The 27532-nt window shown below is 37.7% G+C and overlaps 1 protein-coding gene across 1 annotated transcript; it reads right to left on the minus strand.

Moving 5' to 3' along the window:
• On the minus strand, positions 1–25330 carry LOC145779431 (cell division cycle protein 27 homolog). Its single transcript, XM_082591019.1, has 20 exons — positions 25225–25330; positions 20975–21050; positions 20301–20448; positions 19302–19534; positions 18812–18901; positions 18121–18257; positions 17665–17746; positions 12648–12706; positions 11520–11665; positions 8774–8891; positions 8171–8344; positions 7683–7770; positions 7350–7445; positions 6600–6772; positions 6300–6452; positions 3862–4070; positions 2821–2933; positions 1568–1776; positions 1068–1230; positions 1–565 (listed from the first exon to the last, which is right to left on the minus strand). Exons 1-20 carry the CDS (start codon positions 25249–25251, stop codon positions 465–467), a joined length of 2595 nt encoding a protein of 864 aa, XP_082447145.1. The 5' UTR covers positions 25252–25330; the 3' UTR covers positions 1–464.
• Between the last annotated feature and the right edge of the window lie 2202 nt (positions 25331–27532).

Genomic DNA, 27532 nt, shown 5'->3' on the forward strand with positions numbered 1-27532 from the left:
GGTTGATTTTAATAAATAAATTTAATGCGGAAAATTTATCACAAATTAAAAGATGCGACCACTGTTCCTCAATTGAAGTCCCAATTCCCTGGTGGAGACACAACCAAGGGCAATGAAATGCCGTACTTATAGTTGATAATCGTAAAACGGCGATTTCTCAAAAATGGTAATTTTCAATACTAGTAAAAAAAACTTGCATCGCACTTCGTCAATATTGTTGAGCACACAGCCACATTGAAGATGGCAATAACCTCTTCACAAATAAAGGCAACATTAAAACTAAAAGCGATAAAACGATTCAGGTGGAGCCTGGAGGCTCCCTTCAAAAATTTAACTAGCGACGCGCCCGAATACAACCAAGACAGGAAATCAACCGTCCTTTTATACTGATTCAACGTCTGCAGACGTGAAAAAATCGGTCGATCTTCTGCCAGGGAAGTGACGTACAACGGGAGCTCACGTCATCATAAGCTCTCGTCGCTGTCCTGCATCGGTTCATGCGGATGGGACGAGGAATCCTCTTGGCTTGTGGAATCCATCAATTCTGCTCCACTGGTAGATGTCTCTACAAGCACAATGCGGTTTGAGAGGACCGTCACAGCGACAAACTATTTCAACAAAGGTTTTTAGTGACGTATTGTTTTTGTCATTACCGGTACCTCGAAAATACATATAGGCTACCATACAAAAAATAAAGCAATTGCGGTAATGCAAATGGTGTTTGATGATTTGAGAATTTTCTGATCAATTCTATGGATAATTGTGAGATATTGTAATTCAGTTTGTAAGACAGCCTACTCTCCTGCGAAACGTATAGGTATCTTAATCAGCCCAAAAGCCGAGAGGGTATCGCTTTCAGCGCTAGCAGGTCTGGGTTCAATTCCAGGTCGAGTCATACCAAAGACTGTGAAAACGGTACAGATTAAGTTTCTCCGTGCATTACATAGTGAGGATAGCTTAGGTAATAGTGAGATGACATTGTAAATAACCATTTCATACAAAATTAAAAGTAAATATCTGTCGCTAAAAGATCTCAACTGTTGTAGAGCGACAGTAAACAAACATACCGTCAAGGTGGTCTAATTGATCCTCGAATCCAGACTGGTCTTCATTCGAGTGTTGCATGTCAATGGCATCCTTCATGTGGTTGTTCGCCCCTTTAGGGTCAAGGTCGAGGGCCCACGAAAAGTTCATCATAGCAAGATGATTTTCACCCAAAACTTTGTAAGTCTGAAATGACATAATAATAATAATGGCTGACAGTTTGCTTGACATTGGTCTGGTTCTGTGCTCTGCAATCTCAGCTAGCAAAATCCGTTATTTTGCTGTAAAAAAGACGCATTTTGCTAGCTGGGATATCTTAAACAAATCATTGTCTGACCTTAGCTCACTGAAGTAAGTTGTATCTAACTAGCGAAACGTTGGAATCAATGCAGATTATCACTTACGACACCTTGCGATGGTTTACCTCATTTCCAGCCAAAAGGAGGTTTCGTGGTTTTGAAACTTTCCTGATTATTCATGAAAAGTTCCTTGAAAGTACACACATAGAATGGACGACCATTACCTTTCCCATGAGAAAATACACCAGGCTTTCCTTTGGCACTATTTGCTTCAGCTGCAACAATTCTTCAAGTGCTTCGTTGTGACGCTCCGTAGCAAACAATATGCTTGCCCTGTGGAACTTGCACAGAGGATTATGAGGTTCCAATGCAAGAGCGCTTCCAAGCGTAGCCAAAGCTGCAGACGACCTTTTTTGAGCATGCTGAACAATACCTGGAAAAACAAAAGAAAGACATTGCAATAAATTCAGCCGAGCGGAACGATCCTACGCCAATCACGTGATGTTCGACTGTTGCAGCTGAAAACGATTGAACACTTATTAGAGTACTACGGTATGGTAATTAATGGAACAGTACCGGTGTATAAAGATTGGGTCAAAATTGCAGTAAAAAAACTCTTGAAACAAGATAAGACTACTGTTAAAAACAAACGATTTTTGCACAAAATTCACTGACAGAAAAGTCATGCAGTCAACGTGAAATATCTTGTTGGCAAAAGGCATCGCGGCTGTCAGCCGCCATGAATATACAGTACCAAGTTCCTGTTACAATGACAGATTACATCAGATTTTAGTAGTGATGCAGATTGCATTTTCCAACTATAATTCTTCCTCTGTTTGAGACGCGTCGCACCAGTATAATAACTTAATCAGGGATATCTAAAGAAGGGGATACGAAGGCTTTTATTGCGTCTGACAATAGAAGGGCTTTTGTTTATCGTAAATAATCTGTGTTTATCGTAAAATGACAATTGGCACCGATAGTAGTTTAATAAATCTTGTTATAATAACTTGCATTGCGCTATTAGCATCAGGCCTGGATATTCACAGCATGCTCACGGTTGCTTGTTAATTCAACTACCCATATACTTGCTTTACATCTCGCCTACTGCAAAGGCTTTATTAAAAAAAGCAGCTTACTGGTAACTTTTCAACTGTCTTTGTAAACAAGTATTGTTTAAATATGCTCTACGTAACATTTGCTAACTGTTTTCTGTAGCTCATTGTACCAGCTGCACTACAAAACTTTCTACGATTTTAAAAAGAACCACATGTTTAACGCTCTACAAACTACCGCCCTGGTAGTGTCATGAGAATAAGGCAATCGCTGCGAGCCTTCATATCCCCTTCTCTAGATATCCCTGAACTTAATGAATAATAATAATTGTTTCAAATAGGGCGACGTCATAAAGGGGATGTAGTTGAAGCCCCCTTCGTCTGCGCCGCTAAAATTAATGGAGTTGTGATCCCAACATCACCTAAGTGACAGAGAAGTACAGAGCTGCGAGGATTGATGGATAGAGCTCTCCTGTAGTGGATTTCGGCCAGAGGAAAGTTTTCTTGCTTGTAGTAAATTGATCCAATACCGTACCTTGAATGAAAACCGTTTTTTAGTTTGTATTATAAGTATTGAGTCGGGAGTCAAATTTATTTGTCTACGTACTGGACCTACTGGTAAACAGCATCTATCAATCCTTGGTTTATCACAAAACAAATGTAATACTAAGCAATAAGCATATACAACAAAAGCGCACATACTGTTTGAATTTTGTTTTGATAGTCATCATCGGATAGTGAGACAACAAAATTGATAGTCAGTTGCCCTACTAGTCAGTTGCCACCCTGAAATACGGATTGCTACAGGCTGCTATGGGGAAGAGCTTATTGGCCGAATGGTGAGAACGTCTAATTGCTTTTATTTCTGACCATTACAGCGCAAACAATACACGTCAACATAACAAAGGTCTAGAAAAAGGTAGAAGCGACAAAACGCTAACGTTGTAAGGTGCTTGAGACTGAAATAAGTACGGTAATTAAGTTAAAAGAAAACTGGCACGGTCGCAACACCTTCAGAAAATTTCAGGACAAAAAGGAAAAAAAAATGCAAACAAAAATCGGTTAGACACAGCTTTGAGTACGTGGCTGTGTCTTGGCAAAGGGCACCTAACGACGCATGGTATGCCAAAATAAGAGTAGCAGTTGATTCAAAGACTAATTGTTCCTTCCCTGCTTCCTATTGTGTTGTATCTGTCGTCGTAGCATACTGTAAGTTGTCGCAGTGGCGCACAATAAAAGATTAATATTATTATTATTTTTCAAGAAACAGCTTCGCACATGTTAATGTTAAAGTTTATGGCCCCAATTACCGCGGTTTTAAGTTATGTTATGGTCAAGGTCACAAGACAGAAAAACTGAAAAATTTATCAATCACATATAAAACAAAAACATAAAAAGTCCAAAAAAAATCTATAGTAACGTCATATGATGTTGTTATCTCTGCTGTATACAAGCTAACTTACCAAGCGTTGTAATGCCTGGAATCACAGTGGATCGCCTTCCTAAAGCAAGCGGTGGCACGTTCATTGTCATCGACATAAGCGTATTCGTGGCCAAGCAAGGTATGAGCATAAGCATACTTCGGAGCGAGCTGGGCGGCTCGGGTGAAGAACTTAACAGCACTGTCGTTGTCCCGGCGCAGTGAGAAGCAGTTTCCCACAGCGCACCAGGTCTGGGGATGTCAAGAGAATAGTTTGCGTTTTTAGTTTTCAAGCAACGTCAACAAATTGGTTTATTGAAAAAAAAAATGTAGACAAATAAAGTGTTGTGAAATTCTGGCTACTAGAATTGGAAAAGCTTGAAAGTTGCAGGCGACCCTCATTATTATATCCTGTATGCAAACGGATAAAACACAATAAATACGGAGCATGCTACAGCAGGGTTTCTAAAAATTTTCTATTGTTAACCCCATTTCAGAAAATAACTTTTTATGTACATCTGTAAACTGGCATCCAGGCCGGATAGCGACTGTCAAAACAGCGACTGTCATAATGGCGACTTCATAATAGCGACGTAATGAAGTGAGCGACGTTCCAAACAGCGATTGTATAAATGCCGACTGCATTAAAACAGCGACTGTTATGATAGCGACTTAACACTTTAAGTGCCATAAAAATGCCCCATCTGGCACCTATGTGGCATATTTTTGAATTTTATTTATTGTAGGCGCCAAATTTGAACACAACTAGTTTTCAATTTAGCTATAGCGAGAAGTTTTTGGATTTATATCATGCCAGTCAGCAGGTTTTGACTTGGAGGCCAATGCGGGACTGCCACGAACCAACAACCAGCTAGAGAGTTGGCACAATGCGTTTCAGGGATCAACGGAAACTCATTATCCATCCATCTTTCGATTCATCGAAGCTTTAAGACGGGAGGAAGCCCTTCAACGGGCAAACCGAACCCAGCTACTACAAGGCAGAGACCTGACTCAGCGAATGAAAAGATACGTGACAATGAACACACGAATCACTGTTGTACAGCAAAATCGAGGCCAGTATGATCTGCGGCAGTTCCTTCGAGCCCTTGCTCACAATTTAGAAATAAACGTGGCTCGATTTTTATTGCAAGACTTTTGGTTGTTTTAAAGTCCCTTTTGGTTTCAATCTTTTTCTAGACCCTGAATTTTATTGCAAGGCTTGACGACTTTCTGTTGTTTGGCTTGACTAGCCTATTTCTTTTTAAATCATGTGACTTCTATGGATAGTCCAAATAAAATGTTGTTTTAAAGTCCCTTTTGGTTTCAATCTTTCACTACGCAGTGTTTGCCTATTTGTGCGTGCATACGTGTGTAGAGAGGTGTGGGGGATGGAAGGTATGTATGGAGGGGGTGAAAGAGTGCGTGTGCGCGTAAGCCTTGGATTTAATAAAAGAAGTGAGGTCGCTGTTGTGGCAGTCGCTGTTTTTGATGAATCGCTGTCGTGTAGTCGCTCTATTGACAGTCGCTGTTTTAAATGAATCGCTGTCGTGTGGTCGCTCTATTGACAGTCGCTGTTCTGACAGTCGCTATTTGGAACCCGAGCCCTGTAAACTACCCCTTGGAGGGCGATTTACAGTGCAGACTACCCAGTGAAGGCCACTTTTGATGTGTTGGCGACCGGTTTGGGGTCGCGACCCATAATTTGAGAAGCCCTATGCAACAGTACATTATACAGATGAAATGTGAGAGGTAGTAATTCTGCCGAAACTGAACCTTATGTTTATTTCAAGCTTCCTTATAATGAACGTGGTGAAGTGATTGATCTTCAGCAAACCAAGATGAAGACACTTTGTTATGATACTACCACCGCGCTGCTGGAACAGTTTTTTTCCCACAGATGTCAAATTTGAAAGGCGACAGCTGGGAATGCTTTGACATTTTCGAAGCGAAACTTGTTCGAAACTGTGCGTCACCAACGATGGATTCGTTGCTGTATCAAATATTAAACTCACAAAGCGGAATTTTTAATTGAATTCCTGTCATTAGCTTTATACATTTTCACCAGTGCCTTGCCCAAGAACGCGTCTTAAACTAAATGCACATTTGTCACAAAGCAAAACCTAGTAAGAACACCCAACCGTTTGTTGATTGAATCTTTACCCACGGACCAAGAAAGCTTTTTTGAGAGCTGAATTATTCCATTCACTACGGGTTGGTGAATGGAGAGCAGTCCTTAACGTGCGTTGTGCACACCACGAGAGTCCAACCAGCATCGCTTGATCTTGAAGCTTCTTCATTCACTAAGTCACGCGCTAACCAGCTGAGTTATCGGGGCGGATAAAGTTCATTCTTGATGTTGTTATTCTTAAAACACTAAAACCGATCATATGAACACATGTTAACCTGCATTATCTTGTCACAGCAGTGTGATGTCACCCTGCAGGTTATGATCTATTTTAACAACTTAGAACAACAACACACCTCCGGTGATAAGTAGTCCAATTTAATGAGGTCATGAGCTAAAGCCGACAGAGACACGTTGTCCTGTAGGTGCCACAATGTGGTGCTGTATAGAGCCAGGCCAGGAAGGTGGTGGGGGTGGATGTTGCGCAATTCCTCAAACACCTTTGCAGCCTGGAAAGGAAAAGCTTATTAAAGGAATATGAACGCAGTGAAACCTACACATCAACAAGCAATGAGGGCAATATACGACTGAGACATTGAACCAGACGTTAAACCAACGTAAAAACGGCTGATTTTCCGTCTGGGAAGCAGACTTACATTTTTGTAGTCTGCCATCTCAAAGTAGCTCCTGGCTAATAAAGACAGAGACCAGCAGGTGCCGCGTTGATGGGGTGGAAGAGCGTCTATAGAAGCCACCGCCTTCTTGCAGTCGTACTGACTTAGCATCAACACCGCGTGACCCATTGTTTGGTAAAGTTTCATCAATCCGCCTGAAAGGAAATTCATAATGACCTGCAACTTTCGCATTTAAGTCTTTCACTATGAAAGTAGATTCATTCTTTTTGGTGTATGAAACATCGTTTATATCAGTTTTCCAAACTTTTTTTCAATAGCGCCCCTCTGGACAACAAACAGAGTATCAAAAGCAGCTCCTTTGACAAAAAATGTAAAACCAAAGTTATTCTCCATTCATCACAACTTAAAGTCCAACTCTAATGAGACGGATGAGGCAGGTGTAATGTCATCAGGCTCTTGATATCGGGATTTCAGTTTGGATAGGAACAATCGTAAGTCTCCCCGTCGGTCTAACTACATCAAGACGATTTTTTTGTCACCTAGAAGCGTGGTCACGGCACTGAAAGAACGCTCTACTAAGTATGAGCTGCGCTGACCAAACATCACAAGACCAGGCTTCTTGAAAGCAAAATGGAGAGAAAGGAATATTCTTTGGTGAATGCACCTGACTTGGAACAATGGTTTATTATTATTTTATCACAAAAGCATTTTAACCGCAAGAGAGGAATTGGAGACATTTTATTGGGAACATAATGAGAGCACACTACTTACTGAGCTGAGAGGCAGCGATGGCTCTCACTTTGTCACTGGAACAATCAACTTTTGAAATCTCGTCAGACAGATTGCGAACTGGCATGTCGGAGTTTGCTGTGAAAAAACTCAAATATTAAATTCTGTTTCAGATTGCACGAGTCAAGCAAGTTAACGGAGAAAACACTTCTATCCAGAGCGCAATAAATTTACCGGAGAAAAGGCGGCGAACCTAACTCGCCGTCCTACTCTCGTCAATGCCAAAGGCTTTGCGGAATCTCTTCCCCGTCGCTCGATTACACGACGTTATCGCGACATAACGAACCGACGTTGATATCGGTCTGCAGCTCTCACCTTGTTTGGTCCGACCACGAGTATGCTTCTTTGTGACGCCATCTTTCGGTTGAAGAGCTTTACTTTTCGACACCTTCTTGGCATTTTCCTGCCAACGTTAGTCAAATGGAATGGATTGAATAATATTAGCAAATTGGTTTATCATTATTAATCATTTGTATACGGCACAACAAAATTTATTTTGCTCCCAAACTTATACGTTTCTGTGCGACAAATTAAAAAAAGTTATTCTTGTTCTTCAGCCCTTGTCCAGTTTTCTGTCAGTAAACTGATACTCGGATTAGAAAATGATTTAAGAGTGATGATAATAGAGCTTGACACCCAAAGTGAATGGAACTTTCAGGAGGCTCTTTCATCCCAAACTACTTTTGTAAGCTGAATGTAAAAAGGAATCTATTTGCTTATTTTTAAAGAACTATTGATGCCATAGAGTTTGAACGTTTACGTCATGGAAAGAAGCACAGAAACCAGATTGATTTTACATCCACCTTGACGGAATTTCCCGAGTTCAAAAATCTAGTGCTTCTTCTAGTGGCTGGTACCGGGCTCGTGGATTCGATTCTCGGGCTGCTCGCTTCCCGGCGATTGTTCTCAGAGGAGAAGAGCAACTTCCCGGTGGCCGTGGATGCGTCTCCGGCTTTACGGGATTGCCTTGTGACCATCTGGAAAACATAGGATATGAACAACCCGGGTATAAAATTTATCATCCAATTATAGTGATATCCTACATAGAGCTTAAAAGCATATTATAGCTTTCAATACAAAGGTGAGGTTATATATTCTGTGATTTTTTATAAAACGGAAGATAAAGTGTGATTCTCATACGAGGTAACGACTTTGCAAGAAACTGATGCCAAACGAATAAATCTCCGCCATCATTACGCAGTTTTCCGGAACTAAAGAAGTCATGAGATAGTGATTTTAAATTGAAAGGCTGCCTATGGGGGCAGTAATTTTTAGATTGAGAAAAAACAACAAAAACAAGATCTTTTAAAATTTATTACTTGGACTATGTTGTTTTCACACAAAGATTTTAGACGATTAGTTTGAGAAACTATGAGAAGTTAGCCACTTTTCACGAGAATACCTACTTTCTTTACAGGCGGGTTCATTTCGTGAGGAGGTGGAGCCATATCTGTTGGTGTTGTATTCTCAACACTGCGTTGCCACACCGGGCTTGGAGTCTCGTACATAGGCATGACTCCAAAGCTGCAAAATAACCCACGGGCATCAATGGAGTTTGTGGATGCTTCAACTGAACAATCTCCTTGCAATAACCAATTGACGTGGGTTCGATACTCGATAGGTCACACCGAAAGACCTTAAAATACGCCAGACCATTTCGATGTTGCAAGTGTCTGCAATGGCACCGAAAAATGACACAAATCACTTGAAGATAGAGAGCTATACGGTAGAGAAATAGAGAGCTATACAAAATACAACACGTTTTGTCTGATGATCAGGGCCCGATTAACCATGAGGCACACGAGGCACAGGCCTCAGGCCCCCTGGATTTGGGGGCCCCCAATTTTTTTTTACCTTAGTACCGTAGGCGTCAATACTTTTATAGGTTTCAAGCAGTGCCGTGTCAAGGGGGCCCAGACCTCGGGCCCACCATCTCAGGGGCCACAAATAATACATTTTTGCGTTTCAGTAAAGTGTTTTTGAGTTGCTAAAGTTCACTGCAGGTACTTGTCCATTAAGAAGATGATTTAGGCCCTTATTATACTAAAACATCTCAAATTTGGGCCCTATTATACAAATTTGGGCCCCTAACTACACTGACACATCTCTAAAAACAAAGTTAAAATGCGATAACATCAGTAACATGATCTGCAGAAATGTATTTAACATATAACAGGTTTGATGCAATTGAATATATGAATTCAAAAAGGGCCCAATTGCCACAAAGTGTTTTTGGCACAACTGTTTTAATTATTTTGGTCATTTACTTTTGTCGTGAAACTTCGATAATGATTATATGCTTAAACATACTGGTAAGAAGCATCATACCTAAAAAGTTCACTCAGTGAGGATTCTGTGGAGAAACTATAAAGAAATTGAAGTGCAATTGCTTTAGTTGGGCCCATTTTAAAATCAATGGAAAAATTGATAGGGTATTTTTTATGTGTGTACCGGTATGTTTGAAATATTTGGCTGTTTTTTTAAAGTATTATTTAGAAGACATTGAAAGAAATCGGAAAGCACAAAAAGTAAAAAAAACAAACTGGAGGGCCCTTTTTGAATTCATATAATCAATTTCTTTTCATTGAAAGAAATCGGCAAGCACAAAAAGTAAAAAAAAATGGGGTTGGGCCCTTTGTGAATTCACATATTCAATTTATTTTCACCAATAAAAGTGTTTTGTTTTAAAAAATTGTTAGGTGTAAGCAAAATAGCATTTCAGATAGTTTAATTATCATTTCATTTTAACATTTACAATACCGTAATTATAAATATCCTTGACTAGTGATGTTGCGAGCAGGAAAAACCTGTCCTGTACTTTTAGCAGAAACGTTCTTCTGTATTTAATTTTTCTGAATATATGCACATGAAATTGCTCTTATCTTCAAATACCTTATAAGCCTGGCATATCACATGTTGTACGGTACAAAACAAAAATCATTCTTAACACAAGGAAGCTGTTTATTCTTGCCACTAACCTAGGCTACCATACCCTAAAAACTTTAATTAGACTTGAATGCCTACATAAATTTATGAAAGCTTTGCCTTGGAATGAAATAATGTTGAATAAAAATAATTGAACACCTGATCCACAAAACGCTTTACACTGCTTTTGTTTACAATTACTGTAGGCTACAATGTTTTTACCTTGGTTGACAGAACAAGTAATGTTGCCAGATAAAAAATAAAAATGGGGAAAAACAATTGTTACCAGATGACTAAATCTGAATGGAAATTAATAATTTCTACAGTTTTGGTTTTGTCCTCAGATTTTATCTGCGCGGAACCGGCGGCAAAGTTCAAACAGTCAAAATTTTGTACGATGGTATTACCGCGTCGTGACCGATAGCCTATGTTTGATATGTTCCATTGCCAGTATTTTTTTTATTAGAAATTGTTAACACTTTTGGCTTTCATTCCGAGCAAAGGTGTAGCTAAGAAATGATAAACCTGTGTTTGCGGTTACTTACACTTGTGTTGTTTTCTAAACTGGTGGGAAAGTCTATTGAAATGAACCACATTTCCATGTCGGTGCAGTGAAAATATACACAATATTATAGGTCTGCTTGACGGTAGAGAGCCCAAAATTATTCTGGCCCCGGGGCCCACAAAGGGTTTAACACAGCACTGGTTTCAAGGATCCATTAATAAACTCTGCTAGTTCAAATTCAAATGTAGCCTATATTTTGCTAGTGTTTCCAGTATGAAATTGAAATGAGCTCAATTTCCAATCTGTTAGAGAGATTCTTCATCCAATAATTTTTGTAACAAGTACAAGAGTGTTCATACTGTTAGAAAGTTGTAGTTAAATTGGCTAAATTAATATTTATGAAGTTATAGTTTTGCTTGAACTATTTGTTAGCCCATATTTCATTATTCGCAGAGACTACATGGTATTGCATTGAAAGCGATTGCCAACAGGGGCCCCTAAACTTAGCTGTGCCTCGGGCCCCCATGAGCCTTAATCAGGCCCTGCTGATGATATGCTTTGGGCACAGAAAAACAAATTTTTGATAAATTCTATTCAAGACTTCATACTCATTGATTTATTCGATACGTGATTTATCGTTGAATATTTGAAATATTAAATTTCTCAGAAACTTGCTACAGCACTGAACTCGGAGATAAAAGATTTATGAAGGAAGCACATACCTTGGAGTTAGTGGACTCAAACCGCTCAGCCGGCCGACGGTTTCAGCTATCCTCATCTGTGTCCTTGTCAGTCTCTTCTCGCTCGTTTGAGCCCCAGTGTAGGAGCCGACAAAGCTATCCCATTCGCTGGCCTCCGACGGTGTGGACTGCAACAAAGCATCATGGCAAAGTGTAGCAGGCATGCAAAATATATTTGTAGTCAAACATTGCACCATGGATGGCCAATGGGCCATCAAGAACAAACATTCAAAATGTGAATGTAGAAAAAGTACAAGCGCTGAGCGATCAGCGCGTCTTCGGAAAGGCGGTCAGAAATACTGAGTTCGATCCTCAGTTAACTGTCAAGCCTTGTATAGGCTATTAAACAAGTGAAAACAACAAGATAAGCAACCTCTCAAGCACACGTTGCTCCACACAAAGCAAAAATTAACTGACTTTAAAACTATTTTTATGTTTATTTCACAAGTGTAGATACAGTTTTAGCCTGACGCTGCGGGTTCGCTGTGGTGGTAGTAGGGTTTGTCATGTACAATGACTAAGAAAATGCCTAAAAAGACTTTATTAACTGTAGGTAAAGACCAACTGTTTCGATCTTAGGCACCTCTTTAGTTCGGTGAAAAAAGTTGATTTCGATAGTTTCAGTTTTTCGGATTGATTTTGCTTTAATTATTCGTTCTTTGGATTGGGTAGTTGTTCGATGACGTAAGCAATTAAAATATCAAACGAGACGAGTTTCATTGTTGAAATTCAAACTCCAGCAACAAGTAGTTTTTTCGCCAACAGAAAGGTTGGATTTTTCGAAAAATTTGGTTAAAAAATGCTTGGATTATTTCAAAAAAATGTATAATAGATTGCGTTTCGCTTTTAGCTTAGCTACATGATCGTTGTTCATCTCACAAGTGAAGATACAAACGACTGTTTTAGCCTGATGCTGCGGGTCCGCTGTGCTAGTAACGGTTTGTCACTCGGTTTCGAAAACCAGTTCTTCCTTAGTCATGTGCAATGACTAAGTCATTTGTCTGTGTTCCGAAAGCTGGTGACAAACCGCAACCACCACAGCGAACATGCAACATCAGGTTAAAACGGGTCGTTTGTATCTACATTTGTACAATAAAAATGTCCACTTACTCTTAGAAAATCGCTGTCGTTGTGGGCTGGAGTTTTCCGTTCGCATACGCCCCTGTTTTCTACAAAGTAAAAACCACAAATCAATTCCAATGAGAAGGCCAAGCTATATAGAAAAAAATTAACTTGATGGGCACAACATGCATATCTTAAAAGCCATCTTTGCGGTATCCACAACTTGTTCTGCACTGTGGTGTTATATGTGCAGTCGGAAGGTTTCTGAAGTCGGAATGGCCCGTTTCGGCGAGTCCGATTCGGCGAGTCCGATTCGACCAGTCCGATTCGGCGAGTTCCCTATTCGGCGAGAGCCTTTTTCGGCGAGTGCCCTATTCGGCGAGTTTTTGAAATTTTTAAAATGAAATTATCGGGTACCGTAGCCTAATTACAATTGCCGTTTTTACATCGTTTTAACATCGCTAAACGTTGAAATCGTGCAGAAAGGAATAAAAATAAAATGTTTGAACTATTAAATTAAAATTCGTCATGTCAGTTCAGTTATTTTTATTTTTGACCATCATATCAAAAACAATACACGTCAACATAGCAAAGGTCGAGAAAAAGGTAGAAGCGACAAAACGCGAAGTTAAAACGTGCTTGTGACCGAAGTAAGTTATTGAGTTGAAAGAAATTTGGCACGGTCGCAACACCTTCAGAAAAATTTAAGATATGAAGGGAAAATAAAACAAAGACAATGTTACAAAAAAAATCATGTTTATGTCTATAAGTTAGTACTTTTGAATAGTTAAAATGATTAGTTTGGATCAACAAATGTGTGACCTACAGCTTAGATTGAAAGGAAATTATCGGGTACCGTAGCCTAGTTATCCCGACCAGCAAAAATTTGTTCCAAGAACCCAGTTAGCCTAACAGTTCATTTTTACATTGTAGTAACAGAATAAAAAGGCTAACCAAATGTGTGGCCTATCGTTTTAACGTCGCTAAACGTTGAAATCGTGTAGAAAAGAGAACTTTGCTGACTAGGATACGTTGAAACTGAAAAACATTCACAGAAGCCCTACGATACGTTGCGTTTTTAAGATAATGTATTCAGACGTTGAATCAATGTACAAATGAAATGTTATGCTAAATGGGTTCTTGGAACAATTCGAAAGGCTTCTGTGAATGTTTCTCAGCTTCAACGTATGGGTCATTTCATTATAATTTTAAGAGAGAAAATACAGGGTCCTCAAAAATTTCTCTTTTTTATATATGCTAATCAGTGTGAAAAATGATGAACAATAAAAAAAAAATTTTGAAATTTGTTGAGTGGTTTTCGAGATATAGTCGTTGGAAGTTTTCACCACTAGGTGGCGATTTTATGACCGAGCGAGGTGGTCCAGCAAGTCTTTTTGTTAATATATGATATGTTAGTGACATTTTGAAGTGTAAATATATGTATCTCCCTATTTTTGGGGTCAAGGAATCCAATTCCGAGGTCTAAAATGCATTTAGATCAACCTAAGTGGGTCTAAATAGCATTTCAAAATCAATTTCCAGACTTTGCATATGCCAAACTTCTGGAGCCCTTTTTGGCATGTTTGGAAAAGTTTGGGAATTTATTTTTTTTTTAATCATGATCTATTAATCCTATTCTATTAGGAAATACATGATTTATAATTTAGTATTGACCATAGAGAAAGTTAAGAGTCTTACAAGTAATCTTGTAAATTTCATGCAAAATTTATACAAGTATCATACTGTATAATTAACAGATGGATTACTTTTTAACATTGTTAAGAAATAATTTTTTTTTATTAACTCATCAAATTTATAGGCTATTGCATGAATAATGTACCTGATGCCTTATTCAATATTTAATCATTAATTAAATTATTGTGACAGTATATATTCACTATTTAATGCCTTATATGCCTTATGTATGCACTATATGCCTTATTCACTATTTAATCATTAATTAAATTATTGTGATAATACCAAGGTTTTGTGTAAATAGCGGTCATCAAATACTAACCGAAAATACAAATAATGTCTTATTTTCATTTCTGCTATCTTAAAAAGCACACAGCTGAATATGAAATGTTAAAACATTTTACTATTGTCATAATGAGTTTCATACCTGTAGCTGTAAGCCACTGTAAATCAATGATCTTGAAATAAATAACTAATACAAGGTCCCGGTTCAAGCAGACAAATGAAGAAATTGTTATTATTTTGACAAGGTGCAAATTAATCAAAATTAGCAACAATGTTACTCCGGTCACTGTCACTGATTCGAAAGGTACGTCCTGTTGAAGTTGCTGCAAATGGTATTGAAATTATGCAGATAATTTCTGTAAATGGAACCCAACATTGGTCTTTATCAGTCGGCCATTTGAAATCTAAACTTGGTCCAGGTGGATGCATGAACATAACGTGTGCATCCATTTCTTCTTGATTAATTTCGTCAACAAGACCTATCCACCATTGACCATCAAACTTACAAGCAACATAATCATTGACATTTGTATCCAATATATTAATAACATTTGGTACAGCATTAAATGTGTGCACTCCAGCAAAATGTTCATCCTCACTCACAATACAGCTTTCACCGTTTCATCATCAATTCCAAACCTTGTTTTGCGTGTTGGATGTCCCAGTATGCCATGCTCTTTTCGTAATAAATTTGCTTCTCTGATTAGATATTCAGAAACTTTAAAATAAATTGCAGCTTCAGAAATTGTCCAGTTTTCCGGTATTAATGTGAGAATGTGTTTTTGCTCATTGTAAGATTTGGTGGCTTGTAATTTATCTCTTATCAGTTCATTTAATCTATCATGTGCAGCAGCCTTTTTCTTCAACAGGGCAAGTTCTTTCATGTTAATGACACTATCTTCCTCCATTGAAATCTCTTCTACCTCAAGCAATCCACTGTACAAATCCCCTAGCTTCTTCTTAACTGTGTTTATTTTTTCTATCCCTTGATCTGTTCTACGGCGTTTTGAGAGACCATGTGAGCTATGCATTGGTGATAAGTCAAGTGCATCCAACGTATTGTTAACCTTAGCCTTACTGACTATCTTTTTCAATTCACTGGAGTATTCAGCATCCACTGAATCGTCTGAGGTTATGCTCTTGTCATCATCTGATGAAGCTACACGTGGTATTTCCAGTGCTGAAATGGTCTTGTAACAAGACGCACACATTCTCCATCCTGGTATGACAAATAAGTTTTTCTGTTCCATTTTTTCAGCAATTTTTATTGATATTTTGTGGGTTCCTTTTGCTTTGTTTTTGTGTGCATTAAGTATATTACAACATTTAGAAAACTTTCTTTCGAAGACAATTCCAAGAAATAATTTTTCATGATGGAGACAAATTGTTGATAGGTCTGACTCTTTGTGAGTGTATCTGAGTTCAGATCTCCACAAAATTAATTTTTTGTCACTATCCCCATACTCGGCAAATGCTTTTAATTCCATTTTCCTCACATAGCTCATTTTGTGACAATTTTCATCGTCCAATATAACTCCAAGACTGCAGGGTTCCATCTTCCTCAAACTGACGTTTGCAACACAATTTAATACAGAATAACAGAATATATATTATATATAAATTAATTCATGTATCATGTAAGACTTAAATTCTAGAAAAATACAATATTATATATACTGTCACAATAATTTAATTAATGATTAAATAGTGAATAAGGCATCAGGTACATTATTCATGCAATAGCCTATAAATTTGATAAGTTAATAAAAAAAAAATTATTTCTTAACAATGTTAAAAAGTAATCCATCTGTTAATTATATGATACTTGTATAAATTTTGCATGAAATTTACAAGATTACTTGTAAGACTCTTAACTTTCTCTATGGTCAATACTAAATTATAAATCATGTATTTCCAAATAGAATAGGATTAATAGATCATGATTAAAAAAAAAAAAAATTCCCAAACTTTTTCAAACATGCCAAAAAGGGCTCCAGAAGTTCGGCATATGCAAAGTCTGGAAATTGATTTTGAAATGCTATTTAGACCCACTTGGGTTGATCTAAATGCATTTTAGACCTCAGAATTGGATTCCTTGACCCCAAAAATAGGGGGATACATATATTTACACTTTAAAATGTCACTAACATATCATATATTAACAAAAAGACTTGCTGGACCACCTCACTCGGTCATAAAATCGCCACCTAGTGGTGAAAACTTCCAACGACTATATCTCGAAAACCACTCAACAAATTTCAAAAATTTTTTTTTTATTGTTCATCATTTTTTGCACTGATTAACATATAAAAAAATAATGAATATTAAAGAACCCTGTGGAAAAAATCATGAATTCTCTTAAAATTATAATGAAATGACCCGTATCCTAGTCAGCAAAGTTCTCTTTTCTACACGATTTCAACATTTAGCGACGTTAAAACGATGTAAAAACGGCAATTTTTGCTGGTCGGGATAACTGGGCTACGGCATCCGATAATTTCCTTTAACAAATTTCAAAAACTCGCCGAATAGGGCACTCGCCGAAAAAGGCTCTCGCCGAATAGGGAACTCGCCGAATCGGACTAGTCGAATCGGACTCGCCGAATCGGACTCGCCGAATAGTAGCAGACCCTCTGAAGTCGCCTGGAGATCCAAGCTAGTAAATCATCCCATGTTAACATTGATTCAGCTTCTGCAGACGTTGAATCTGATGCTAGTGATTCGTGACGTCTTGAGTTTATTCGTTTTACTACAATTGAAGTAGTAAAAAAATCTCATTTTTGGTCGGTTGAGAAGTGGGAGCATTTGATTGACATTACGTAGGTTGATAGTTTTTTTTGAATGATAGACCTTGGTTTGAGACTCGTCCCTGTCTTGAAAAAACACTGTTAGCAACTTAATTAACTTGCCAACATGAAAATTACTCTCCTTGTCTTCCATGCACTTAATCTAAATCTTTAATAACCGAATACAAGTCGGGATACACACACAAAATCATCATTTCAACAAATTATGGAAGATTTCCTTGCTTTGCTAATGTTGTTTAATAACACAATATCCGCCGAGTCCTTGAGAATCAGCATACCTTCAGCGCTACGAAACGGTTGCACAATGAGTGGAGCTGAAGACCGTGGAGTTACTTTTGACATGACTTGGAAGTCTGGATTCTAAACATGGAATGTCGCATCAAATTGAAATAATTATTACCCAGTAGGTTTCATATTAAAAATTCTGCAACACATGTGCTACCAAACTACTTCTCATTAATATACACACCACATGCAAACGCTTCAAAGTAAAACAGTAAAGACTCAAAAAACAAGAAAATTTTTAACACTTGCACTAATTCAAAGTGTCAAATAATCCCAAACTACTTTTTAGTTAATTTTACTTATTTGCGTCCAACCCTTGCAGTACGGGGAACAAGAGATGTTAAATCGTATAGAATAACAGGAGAAATTTTAATTTCAACTTTTTAAGCCGGTCGCAAGTTATATCTTGTTTCTATGAGAACTAGTAAAATCTAAGCTACTCCCGTTACCTGGGGTGTTGTACTCGGAGGTGTTTCAATGTTTTCCACGTTGGACCCAACCTGGCTTGGGGCTAACACTTTAACGATATTTCCCTTTTTCTTTCGTACTTGACTTGGATTAGGTTGAGGTGTTTGAGGCGCGGAAGCTGAGCCGAATAACAATGAATGTGTTTTTTTTATATATAGCACTGTATCCATCGCAGATGTGCGTTACTCTACACCGGTTTACAAAGCAGATAGTGTCAATGCAGCGGTGCAGCTAAGATCCTGAATCTATTCCTCTTTTCCAGAGGCGCAGCCAAGATCCTGAATCTATTCCTCTTTTGCTAAGTGGCAAGCAGAAACAAACTTTTATTTCGATTTGAACAAAATAAGTGCTGCTCCAAACGCAAAGAAATAATACTCCAAAACTTTTAATTCATTGTGCTGTGTTTCAAATGTCGAATAATTTCCCGAATCAAAAGCTTAACTTTGGTGTTTTGGACTCAGAAGCTAATTTTAAGTTAAAAAAAAAAACATCCATTCACTAGATTACTGTATATAAAAAGGAAATCGTCAGCACAATTCACTAAACATAAACAAACAAAACATTATTATATAGGTATAAAAAGGAAATCGTCAGCAAAATTTCTTTGATTTTTCTACAAAGCACATCTTTAACATCAACATTATACATGACAATGTTATTCAATATTCATACCTAGATTTGAAGGCCCATGGGCTGATTTGTAATCGACCAAATTATGCAATGACGAGACGTTAAACATTTCATTAGGACTTGGCTTCACTCCTGCAATTAAGAAATAATACATTTTATATCACAAAGTATATATAGAAAAGTGTTATGATTCATCACAAGTTTGTAGCATCTATTCTAAGGCCTTTAAGTCACTGAAATTAAATACCATACACTTTGTCCGGCCTAGAACAATTTCGTATTACGGCAGCCTATTTTAATAACAGTATTGCAGCCATCGTTCTTGTAAAGACATAATAATCAAACAAATGTACCCAACCTCGAATATAGTATCTTGCTGGGAAAGGCATAAAACTGTGACTAAAAATTAAGTAACGTAGTACGGTAATAAAAATATAATTAATGATAATCCAATTTTAATGTGGCTTGTTTGATTTATAATAAATACGCTTTCTCCAATAGCTTGTACCAAACAAAATAACTGAATAGTCACCTGCGTTGCACATTTTTTCAAACGATGACCACAGGAAAGGATTTAAATTTAAACTCTTGGTGAAACATTTTTCAGCCCATTCTGTCCGCTCTGTTTGCTGGTAAATCCTGCCAAGCAAACTAAGAGCAAAGCAAGCAGAATCTCCATGCTCAACTTGCACGTTTGTTATTACATTCAAAATGCAGCGAAATTTAATTGAGCTACCAACAAGCGTTTGCTCCGCTTTGGCATAGCTGGAAAACATATATAGTATGGTAAATAATTGTGACTGAAAATAAATCTATATGTTTCATTTGTGCCAAACATTTTTACAAATTTACATCCAAAGTTTAATAGTTAAGTATTTTAAGAAGTGGCTTAAAACCTTGTGAGATAAGTACATTGTACACATAGCCTACCGGTATTTAAATATGCTGCTCTTGTTTTTAAAAAGCATTTATACCTACAAAACACTTTCATGAGTTTAGCTTGTATATATTTAATCTCAAAGCAAGTTTCAGGCCGCATAATTCAGACAATAGCCGACCGTTTCAGACTACAAATGCACACTATACAAAAGCAAGGCTAGAAAACACGGGTCTGCTACTATTCGATGAGTCCGATTCGGTGAGAGCCTTTTTCGGTGAGAGCCCTATTCGGTGATTTTTTTGATTTTTTTTTTGAAAATTATCGGGTACCGTAGCCTAATTAAAACCCCTAACCCCAAAAACCCAAACCCCCAAAAACCCCCAAAACTCCCAAAAAAAACCCAAAAACCCCCAAACCCCAAAACCCCCAACCCCAAAAACCCCCAAAACCGCAAACCCCTAACCCCAAAAACCCCCAACCCTTATAACGGCAATGATAATTAGGCTACGGCGCGCAATTTAAAAAAAAAAACTCACCGAATAGGGCTCTCACCGAAAAAGGCTCTCACCGAATAGGGAACTCACCGAATCGGACTCACCGAATCGGGCCATTCCGAGAAAACAAATCATAACAAACAAGAAAAAAACTTACTCTTCTAACTCCCAACAGGCCTGGGAGTATAATAATTTGCACTGTGGTTGATGAATACCATGCTTTTCCAATAAAACTTGAGTGATTTTCGGCTTTCCCAGTCGATAATATGTAGTCGCAAGAAGAAACAATGCTTCCTCTGTTCCAACTAAAGAAAAACATAAACTGGTATGTAAAAGGCTGACTTTTTACTGGCACTTCTACTGTGGAGAAGGAATCTAGTTTAACATCTACCAAAAACAGTCAAATGTTGTTAATGAGAACTAGTTTATGTCATCAAACAAAATAATGATACTCTAACAATACATATAGTCTAATTATATTCATAGGTTTCACACTGAAACAGAAAAAGAAAATTTTGATTTTCAAAGTTCTAATTAAAAGGGATGGACAGTATAACATAGCAAGCAATACAGTAAAGAGCTCATTAAACTCATTTTAAAGTTAACTTTGAGATTTCCAAAGAGTGTCATCACATTGCATAAAATCTCATCTTGTCATAAGATCTTCTCTCAACTCTTAACAGAAAATTAAGTATGATACAGTAATACTAATATTTCTACATGTTTACACAAACGTTATACTCATTTCATATATTGTTTTAAGTTTGTTCTCTGAAAATTAACCAAGCTAAAGAGTTTTTTAAACATACGGTAATTCAAAACTTTCAATACCTTCAGCATACAACCGTTCTGCTAGAAACAAGGCATCTGCATACGCGTATTGGTTCAAGAAACGCCAAATGATATTCTGAAAAACAACTTGCATATTACAACTATACAACACCGCACATGAATGCACTCTGCAATTATGATGCTTCTGTCAAATCAATACCAGTCAAATTAATCCTTTATTTTTCCAGCATCTAAAAATGGCCTACCAGAGCTTCTTCCCGGCAGTTAAATTCTCACTCCCAGCAGACAAAATGAAACATCCAGTAAAAATTTGTGTTTTCAAAAATCCATTATTTAATATCATGTTTTTGAGATCAGTCAGATAAGAACAACGCAAACAAGGCCCTGAAACATACTTTTAGTTGTATTTAAATGCACTGCTCCCCAAGTAGGTTGAGCTAGTCTTTAAGTTTTTATAGATCAATGCTTAACCTTTTTGCGAAACTTTTATCAGTAATATTTCTTGTCGGCGTGTGAAAGAATTTTCCTTGTTTGTGAAAAAAGGTTGTGAATACGAGTAAAGAGAATGCACAAACCCAAGCGGAGATAAAAGTTAAAAATACAAATGCAAGCGAAAAAAAAAGTTCAAATACCAACTGAATGAAAAACTGTTAGCTTGTGGAAGCCGACAACCAAACAAGGCCTATCGACATCATAGTTTCTAAGGCCGTTTAATGACTTCTCGATGGCCATGGCTGCCGAGAGCTAAGAAGATTGCAATACTTTAAAAATATGCTTGCAGTGCATCCATTGTCCTCATAAGCAGGCCTCGAAATTTGTACTTTTTTCCGGCAGTCAAGCATGTCCTACCGGACTGGCCCTTTCAGCGGACATTTAATATCTCAACCGGACATATTTTTTGCATACGTAGATTTTGCACAAAAGTACACTACAGTATTGTGTAGTCGTGTTTGTAGAAGATTTTCTACAACAGAATAACTCTGCAATGGTTGATGGCTCAATTAACCGACCCTGAAGTAGGCTATACTGGAGCAGATTGCTTGCAAATAAATCAGTGCGTTAATGACAGTCGTGTAATGACGCAATAAACACAATTGAAAACAACAATCCAAATTTCCTCATTACAAAAGCAACTACGATCACTTATTCCGTGGTTTTTGCGTTATAGAATCGTTGTGCCAAGCGATTACTGCCGGCGCGGGGTCATAAATCTCCAGCTCAGGATCGTCCAGACAAATGCGCATTAGTGACTCAATAGTGTTAGCCCTCAATAGTGTTAGTGTTAACTAATTAACACAATAGTGTTAGTCTAACACCCTCCCTTCTTTGCAGAAATTCTATTTCTATCAGTGTCAGCGTGAATAAGGTCGCCACATTCGCCTGAGCACGTGCGGAACCCAGCTGAGACTTGCTTCTCTGTGACGTTTCTTTTTAACAAACGATCAATGTAACGCAATAATCCTCATTGTTAAAATTAGAATACATATCCTGCCGAAAAGTTCAGACAACTTTATTTCAAGGCAACATTGCAAGGCATTGAAATGATGTAAAAATGGCTACTTTTGCTATCAGCTCGTTAACCACGCCACTCTAATGTGATCTTTAAAGCAATTGCCTGTACTATTAATTGTTTCAGCTCCGTATTTGTTCGCATTAAACAAACAATTGTAACAATTCAAATTTAAAATATATTTTTGCTGCATTAGCTCTATTTTTGTCAAGAATTTTGCGGCGGTCATTTATGACCGACCAATGAGTCGGCTTTGGCAGACATTCGAGGTCATTCCGGAGGTCATGTCCGCCATGACCCCCGGAATTTCGAGGCCTGCTCATAAGCATTGTCTTCTCACTGAGTTATAGAAATTAACTGTTATCTTGTTGTGTTGCACTTTGTAAATATAAACCTATACATTTGATGCAAATAAAAAAATATAATAAAAGAATACACAAGTCACTACTACAATTGCTTTATCAACACAATTTTCAAAACAGTGTTGACATAAAAGTGAGGAAACTGGTGTACAAGTCTCTGACCTGGTCATAAATGCCATAACATGAATATATGTCAAAGATTGGAGTCAACTAAGTCATACAGGGGTGAAGAATGCCACCTGTCGCAGTCACCCGTTGCAGTATCCACAAATTCTACATGATTGTTTGTATTGTTTGACTTTGCTTAATGAATGTACGTATTTATACTCGCAACAAAATAAATGCCAATCAAACGATCTGTGTGTGAACAGTACACTGAACAGCATTCAACCAAGCGAAAGCTGTTTATGAAAAGAATCCCTTTACTTCACTATTTTCTAACCCTAACCTTCAGGGTTACATGAGGGGTTCGGTTGGGGTTAGGAAATATTAAAGCAAAGGTGAAGTAGTCAAGGCACAAAACAGTTATATACTTCACCCTATATTTTGATTGATTGCAAGCTTTGACATCATGGTACTTTCAATCAGAGCAAGACTTGTACACCAGCTCCAAAGTGAGCAGACTTACAATAAAACTGATTGATACTTTTGAACAAGGCATCAGCGTAGCACAGTGAAAGCAATTGACATTTCAGAACTCCACCACCTGATCTATGATATGCTTTGAGTAATGTTCATAATCATGCAATCTCATTTACCACGAGTCTTACTGGGTCCTCAGCTAAGTATTGGGAAAGTCTATGTGACGTTTAAAGTTACAGTCTTCGAAATTAGCCTCGGCAATCGGCAATTGCCGAGGTGATTGCCGAGGCAGATGAATGAATGGCACATTAGCCTCGGCAATAAAAATGCCGAGGCCACACGAGCGCTGGTAAGGACCACAAGGTTACAAAAACAACCCTAATTTTCTCAGACCACACCATCCTAGGAGGTTGATTCAATGTTTTTATTTGGGTTACTTTCTACTTCGCTGGCGCTTATAGAAATATCACCCTATTTGCATTGATTCAACTCCAGTAGACGTCAAATTATTGTAAGCATTTACTCCTTATCGCGCTTCGCCTTCCGTCATCTCGTCCAGCTATATCAGAAACGATCGCGCCGCTTTCACAACGAACCACACAACATCAACAGACGTCGAATACATGTAAGTAATAGGTTAACGCGTTAACCTTTAGAGTGAGCTTTGTTAATTGCGGTTTGTCAATTCTTGCTACAAATCGGCTGCCGAGAAACATATTAGTGTAGTATTTTGCAAAATTTGTAAAGAATTTTATGACGGAAACAAATCGGAATTAGAAAAGCTACGGGGCCCAGTTAAAAAAGTAGTACAAAATTGGATAAATGGTACTTCGGCAGTAAAGAAAAGTAATGCTTCCGATCATATGACATCGCGCGTTCATGAACTGGCAGTTTTGCATCTTCAAGCGTCTTAAAAAATGACGTTGTCGTCGTCATTTGTTATTGGGCGTTCTTGTTACGCAATACAACCGGTCGGGAAAATTAAATCGATTTGTGCTGACTCGAACGTTTATCGCTACTTTTGGTATTATTACATCACAACAAATCAAACAATGCGGTCTTGATAGACTACTCTGTTATATTTTTCGCTTCTCGTTTTACATGTTGTGGTAGCCTACAATTTTTTCGTAATAAACGTTTACAGCAATTGCCGAGGCAATTTCAACTTTTGCCGTTTGGCCTCGGCAACGTTTTTGCCGAAGTAAAAGTATGCTAATTTCGAAGACTGAGTTATGTTTGTTTAACACCACTCCAAAGCGCATGGCTGTGTCTTGGCAAGACATTTAATGGTATGCCAAATTAACAGGAGCACTATCTGATTGTACGTCACTTTGCTGTTTCATATAGGCAGTTGCATTGTATCTGTAAATCTCAGTGGCTTAAATGTTGCCACAAAGCATACAAAATAAATGATTGATTAAATCTTTATCCTCGGACTGGGAAAGCTTCTTGCAGAGCTTAATCCTGGCAGTTTCACAGACTTGTAGAGGCTTTGAATCACTGACGCAGGCCCGGTCACCGAAATTGACAGCTAGTGAAGTTTTCGATTGTTGAAGTCTTGTTGCCGGGGAACTATTCCATCCATTAGATGCCGCTGAAAGGAGAGCAGTCCTTAACATGCGTTGCTCAAGCGCACACCCCGAGAGTCAAACCAGTGTCGCTTGATCTTGAAGCTTCTTCATTCCAGAAGTGACGCGCTAACCAATTGAGCTATCGGGGCGGATAGCTCAATTGGTTAATCAAATCATGATCATTACAGTATACAACATGTTCGAAAAGTGACATTGGTAGCATACAAGTGTAAGCTAATCTGACAAATAAATAAAGCTGCTCACCTTGATTGGGTCTTGAATGATGGTCATTGCTATTGTAATGTATCATTGAACATATGTCTTAAAAAACTTGAGAAATGTGTTATCTAAATAACATGAAGTTATTGTATAAAAAATGCAAAAATAGCTTTTTCAGCAGTATTTTGTCATCTGATGCAGCATGGTCTATATTTCTTTAAATTTTAAAAATTGTTCCATGACGCTACTAAATGATTTCTGAATGGCAATTTTAAAGATTTCATAAGCCTATGACAGCACTTTTTCACCCTTTGGACAACAATTGTTCAAACATTTTTTCATGCAAGGCACACATTACTAGTGGTGAAAACATATCAGATTTAATGCTACCTAATAACCTGGCCGCAATGTTATTTTTAGTTGTATGTAGGTTAATTTCTGATCTCTCTAATTTAGTGCTTTTGAAGTTAGGGTACAAAAATAACAAAAATTATTTCTTTCAAGGACATTATTTTCTTATTATTATTTTACTATTTATTTATTATATTATTTATTATTTGACATTATTTATTAAGGATATTATTTTTAAGGATTCAGATAGTAATAACTATATTTGATGAAATTATTTCTTTGTTCTTTATACACAGTAGGATAGCTCCATTTAAGCTTGAATGCAATATCATGCTCGCTTCTAAAGCAAAGCTGGTGATCACACAAGGCTGTCTAAAATAGAATACAAGAATCAATCAAAGGACAAAGAGTGGCATTACGTACTTTTTTGTGAAATTCAATCAGATGAAAGAATCCACAAGAAAGCTTTCTGATTTTGTCACCTCAAACCAGAGTTGCCAGATACCGCCAAAAAATCCACTTGCATTGCCTGAAAAAATGTTCAGTTGGATTCCAAATTTTAATGCAGTTTTTCAATAAAGTGAGTCTCCAATAAAAGATTTGCATGTTTTCTAGATGGATTTTATTTTCCAACTTTTAGGTGTTTTTGAAAAAATTATGCTTTTTTGATTGAATGAAAAGTTTAGGGGTTCATCAGGACAATTATCGTTTCTAGTATTAGTTGCAACGTTCATCTGATGAAAGTGAAACTAAAAGCAACGACAAACAGGTTGATTTATTGCTTCATTGACTGGTGCATTAATTTTTTTTTAATCACTATTTCTGTTTCCACGGCCTTAAACTTTTCCCAAACAGAGAAATAAGATTACCAATCAGGCAAAAAGCCTCAAATCAGTGATGCAAGACGTCCACTGGTGATTTTTTACATCACGGTTGAACGGTTCCACAATTTCCATAAATCAGATATGTACGGTATTGTCCACCAAGATGCGTCTGACTGTGTCACCAAAAATAGTTTTGCATTGAAAAACAGTGTTTATTGGGCAAAATCACACGCGTCTTTAAAACAAAAAGCATGATAGTCTGGTCAGTAGCGCACCCAGAAAAAAAATTTTGGGGGGGGGGGCTAATTCAGAAATGTCGGCCCAGTAATTTGCGGTAACAGTGACAGTTGACAATAGGCCAATGCCAGTGGCCTAGCCAGGAATGTTGAAAGGGGGGTTTTTAATGGCCAGCGGGCAAAGCTAGACGGCGCGTTCGCCTAAAACGACACCCAGTGGCATAGGGTCTGGAGGGCCTCCCCCAAAAATTTTTGAAAAATTACTTTGAATTTGGTGCATTCTGAGAGCATTTTCAACAAAAATGTGGGTATGAATATTCCCGTAAAATGGTGCTGTCCGGTGGCATAGCAAAAGGATAAGATCATGTTTTCTTCCGCATTTTTTGTAAATAAAGCTTACGGTAGTCTCTATGCTTTCTTGTTGCTAATTCCTGGCTGAGATATTTGAATGTTTGGCATTGGCAAAACTCGCTCTTTTAATGCAGTTTCGTTTAAAATTAGGCAAACTTTGTTTTAGAGAAATAAAGTCATTCTCAATGTCGTGACGTCACACACGTGCCAAAGGGAGAGGATTGAAACCCCTCCCCCCCTTGGCTACGCCACTGGCCAATGCTCATTCCTTTGATTAATATTTAAAGGACTAACAGCCATGCCATCATCCTCATCCCTACGTCTACTCTTGCGATCGTCTATAGATCTCGACTTTTTTGTCATGTATGAGTATGACAAAATAGAATTAGCTTATTGTTTGCCAACACAAATAAGTGCGAAAACAACAACCAGCACGAAAACAGTTTGAAACAAAACATTACCGTACTTTTGTAAACAGTAAATTTGATGAGGACGTTTTTCCTAGTTTACAAAACATTCAAAATTAGTTCGTATTTTCAATTAAAGGCCCAGGCGCCTTTGTCTATCTGCTCAAATGTCGTACACACTTTT

The sequence above is a fragment of the Aplidium turbinatum genome, chromosome 11 (genome assembly GCF_918807975.1).
Source record: "Aplidium turbinatum chromosome 11, kaAplTurb1.1, whole genome shotgun sequence".
Classification (NCBI taxonomy): Eukaryota; Metazoa; Chordata; class Ascidiacea; order Aplousobranchia; family Polyclinidae; genus Aplidium; species Aplidium turbinatum.

What these genes read in the sequence shown, in the direction of transcription:
- LOC145779431 (XM_082591019.1), bottom strand. Translation starts at nt 25,251, where the DNA reads ATGACCATCATTCAAGACCCAATCAAG. An exon ending in AGATGGCAGACTACAAAAAT is followed by an intron (nt 6,453 to 6,599) that starts GTAAGTCTGCTT and finishes TTTCCTTTCCAG; the next exon opens with GCTGCAAAGGTGTTTGAGGA. An exon ending in TGGACTACTTATCACCGGAG is followed by an intron (nt 4,071 to 6,299) that starts GTGTGTTGTTGT and finishes TGACATCCCCAG; the next exon opens with ACCTGGTGCGCTGTGGGAAA.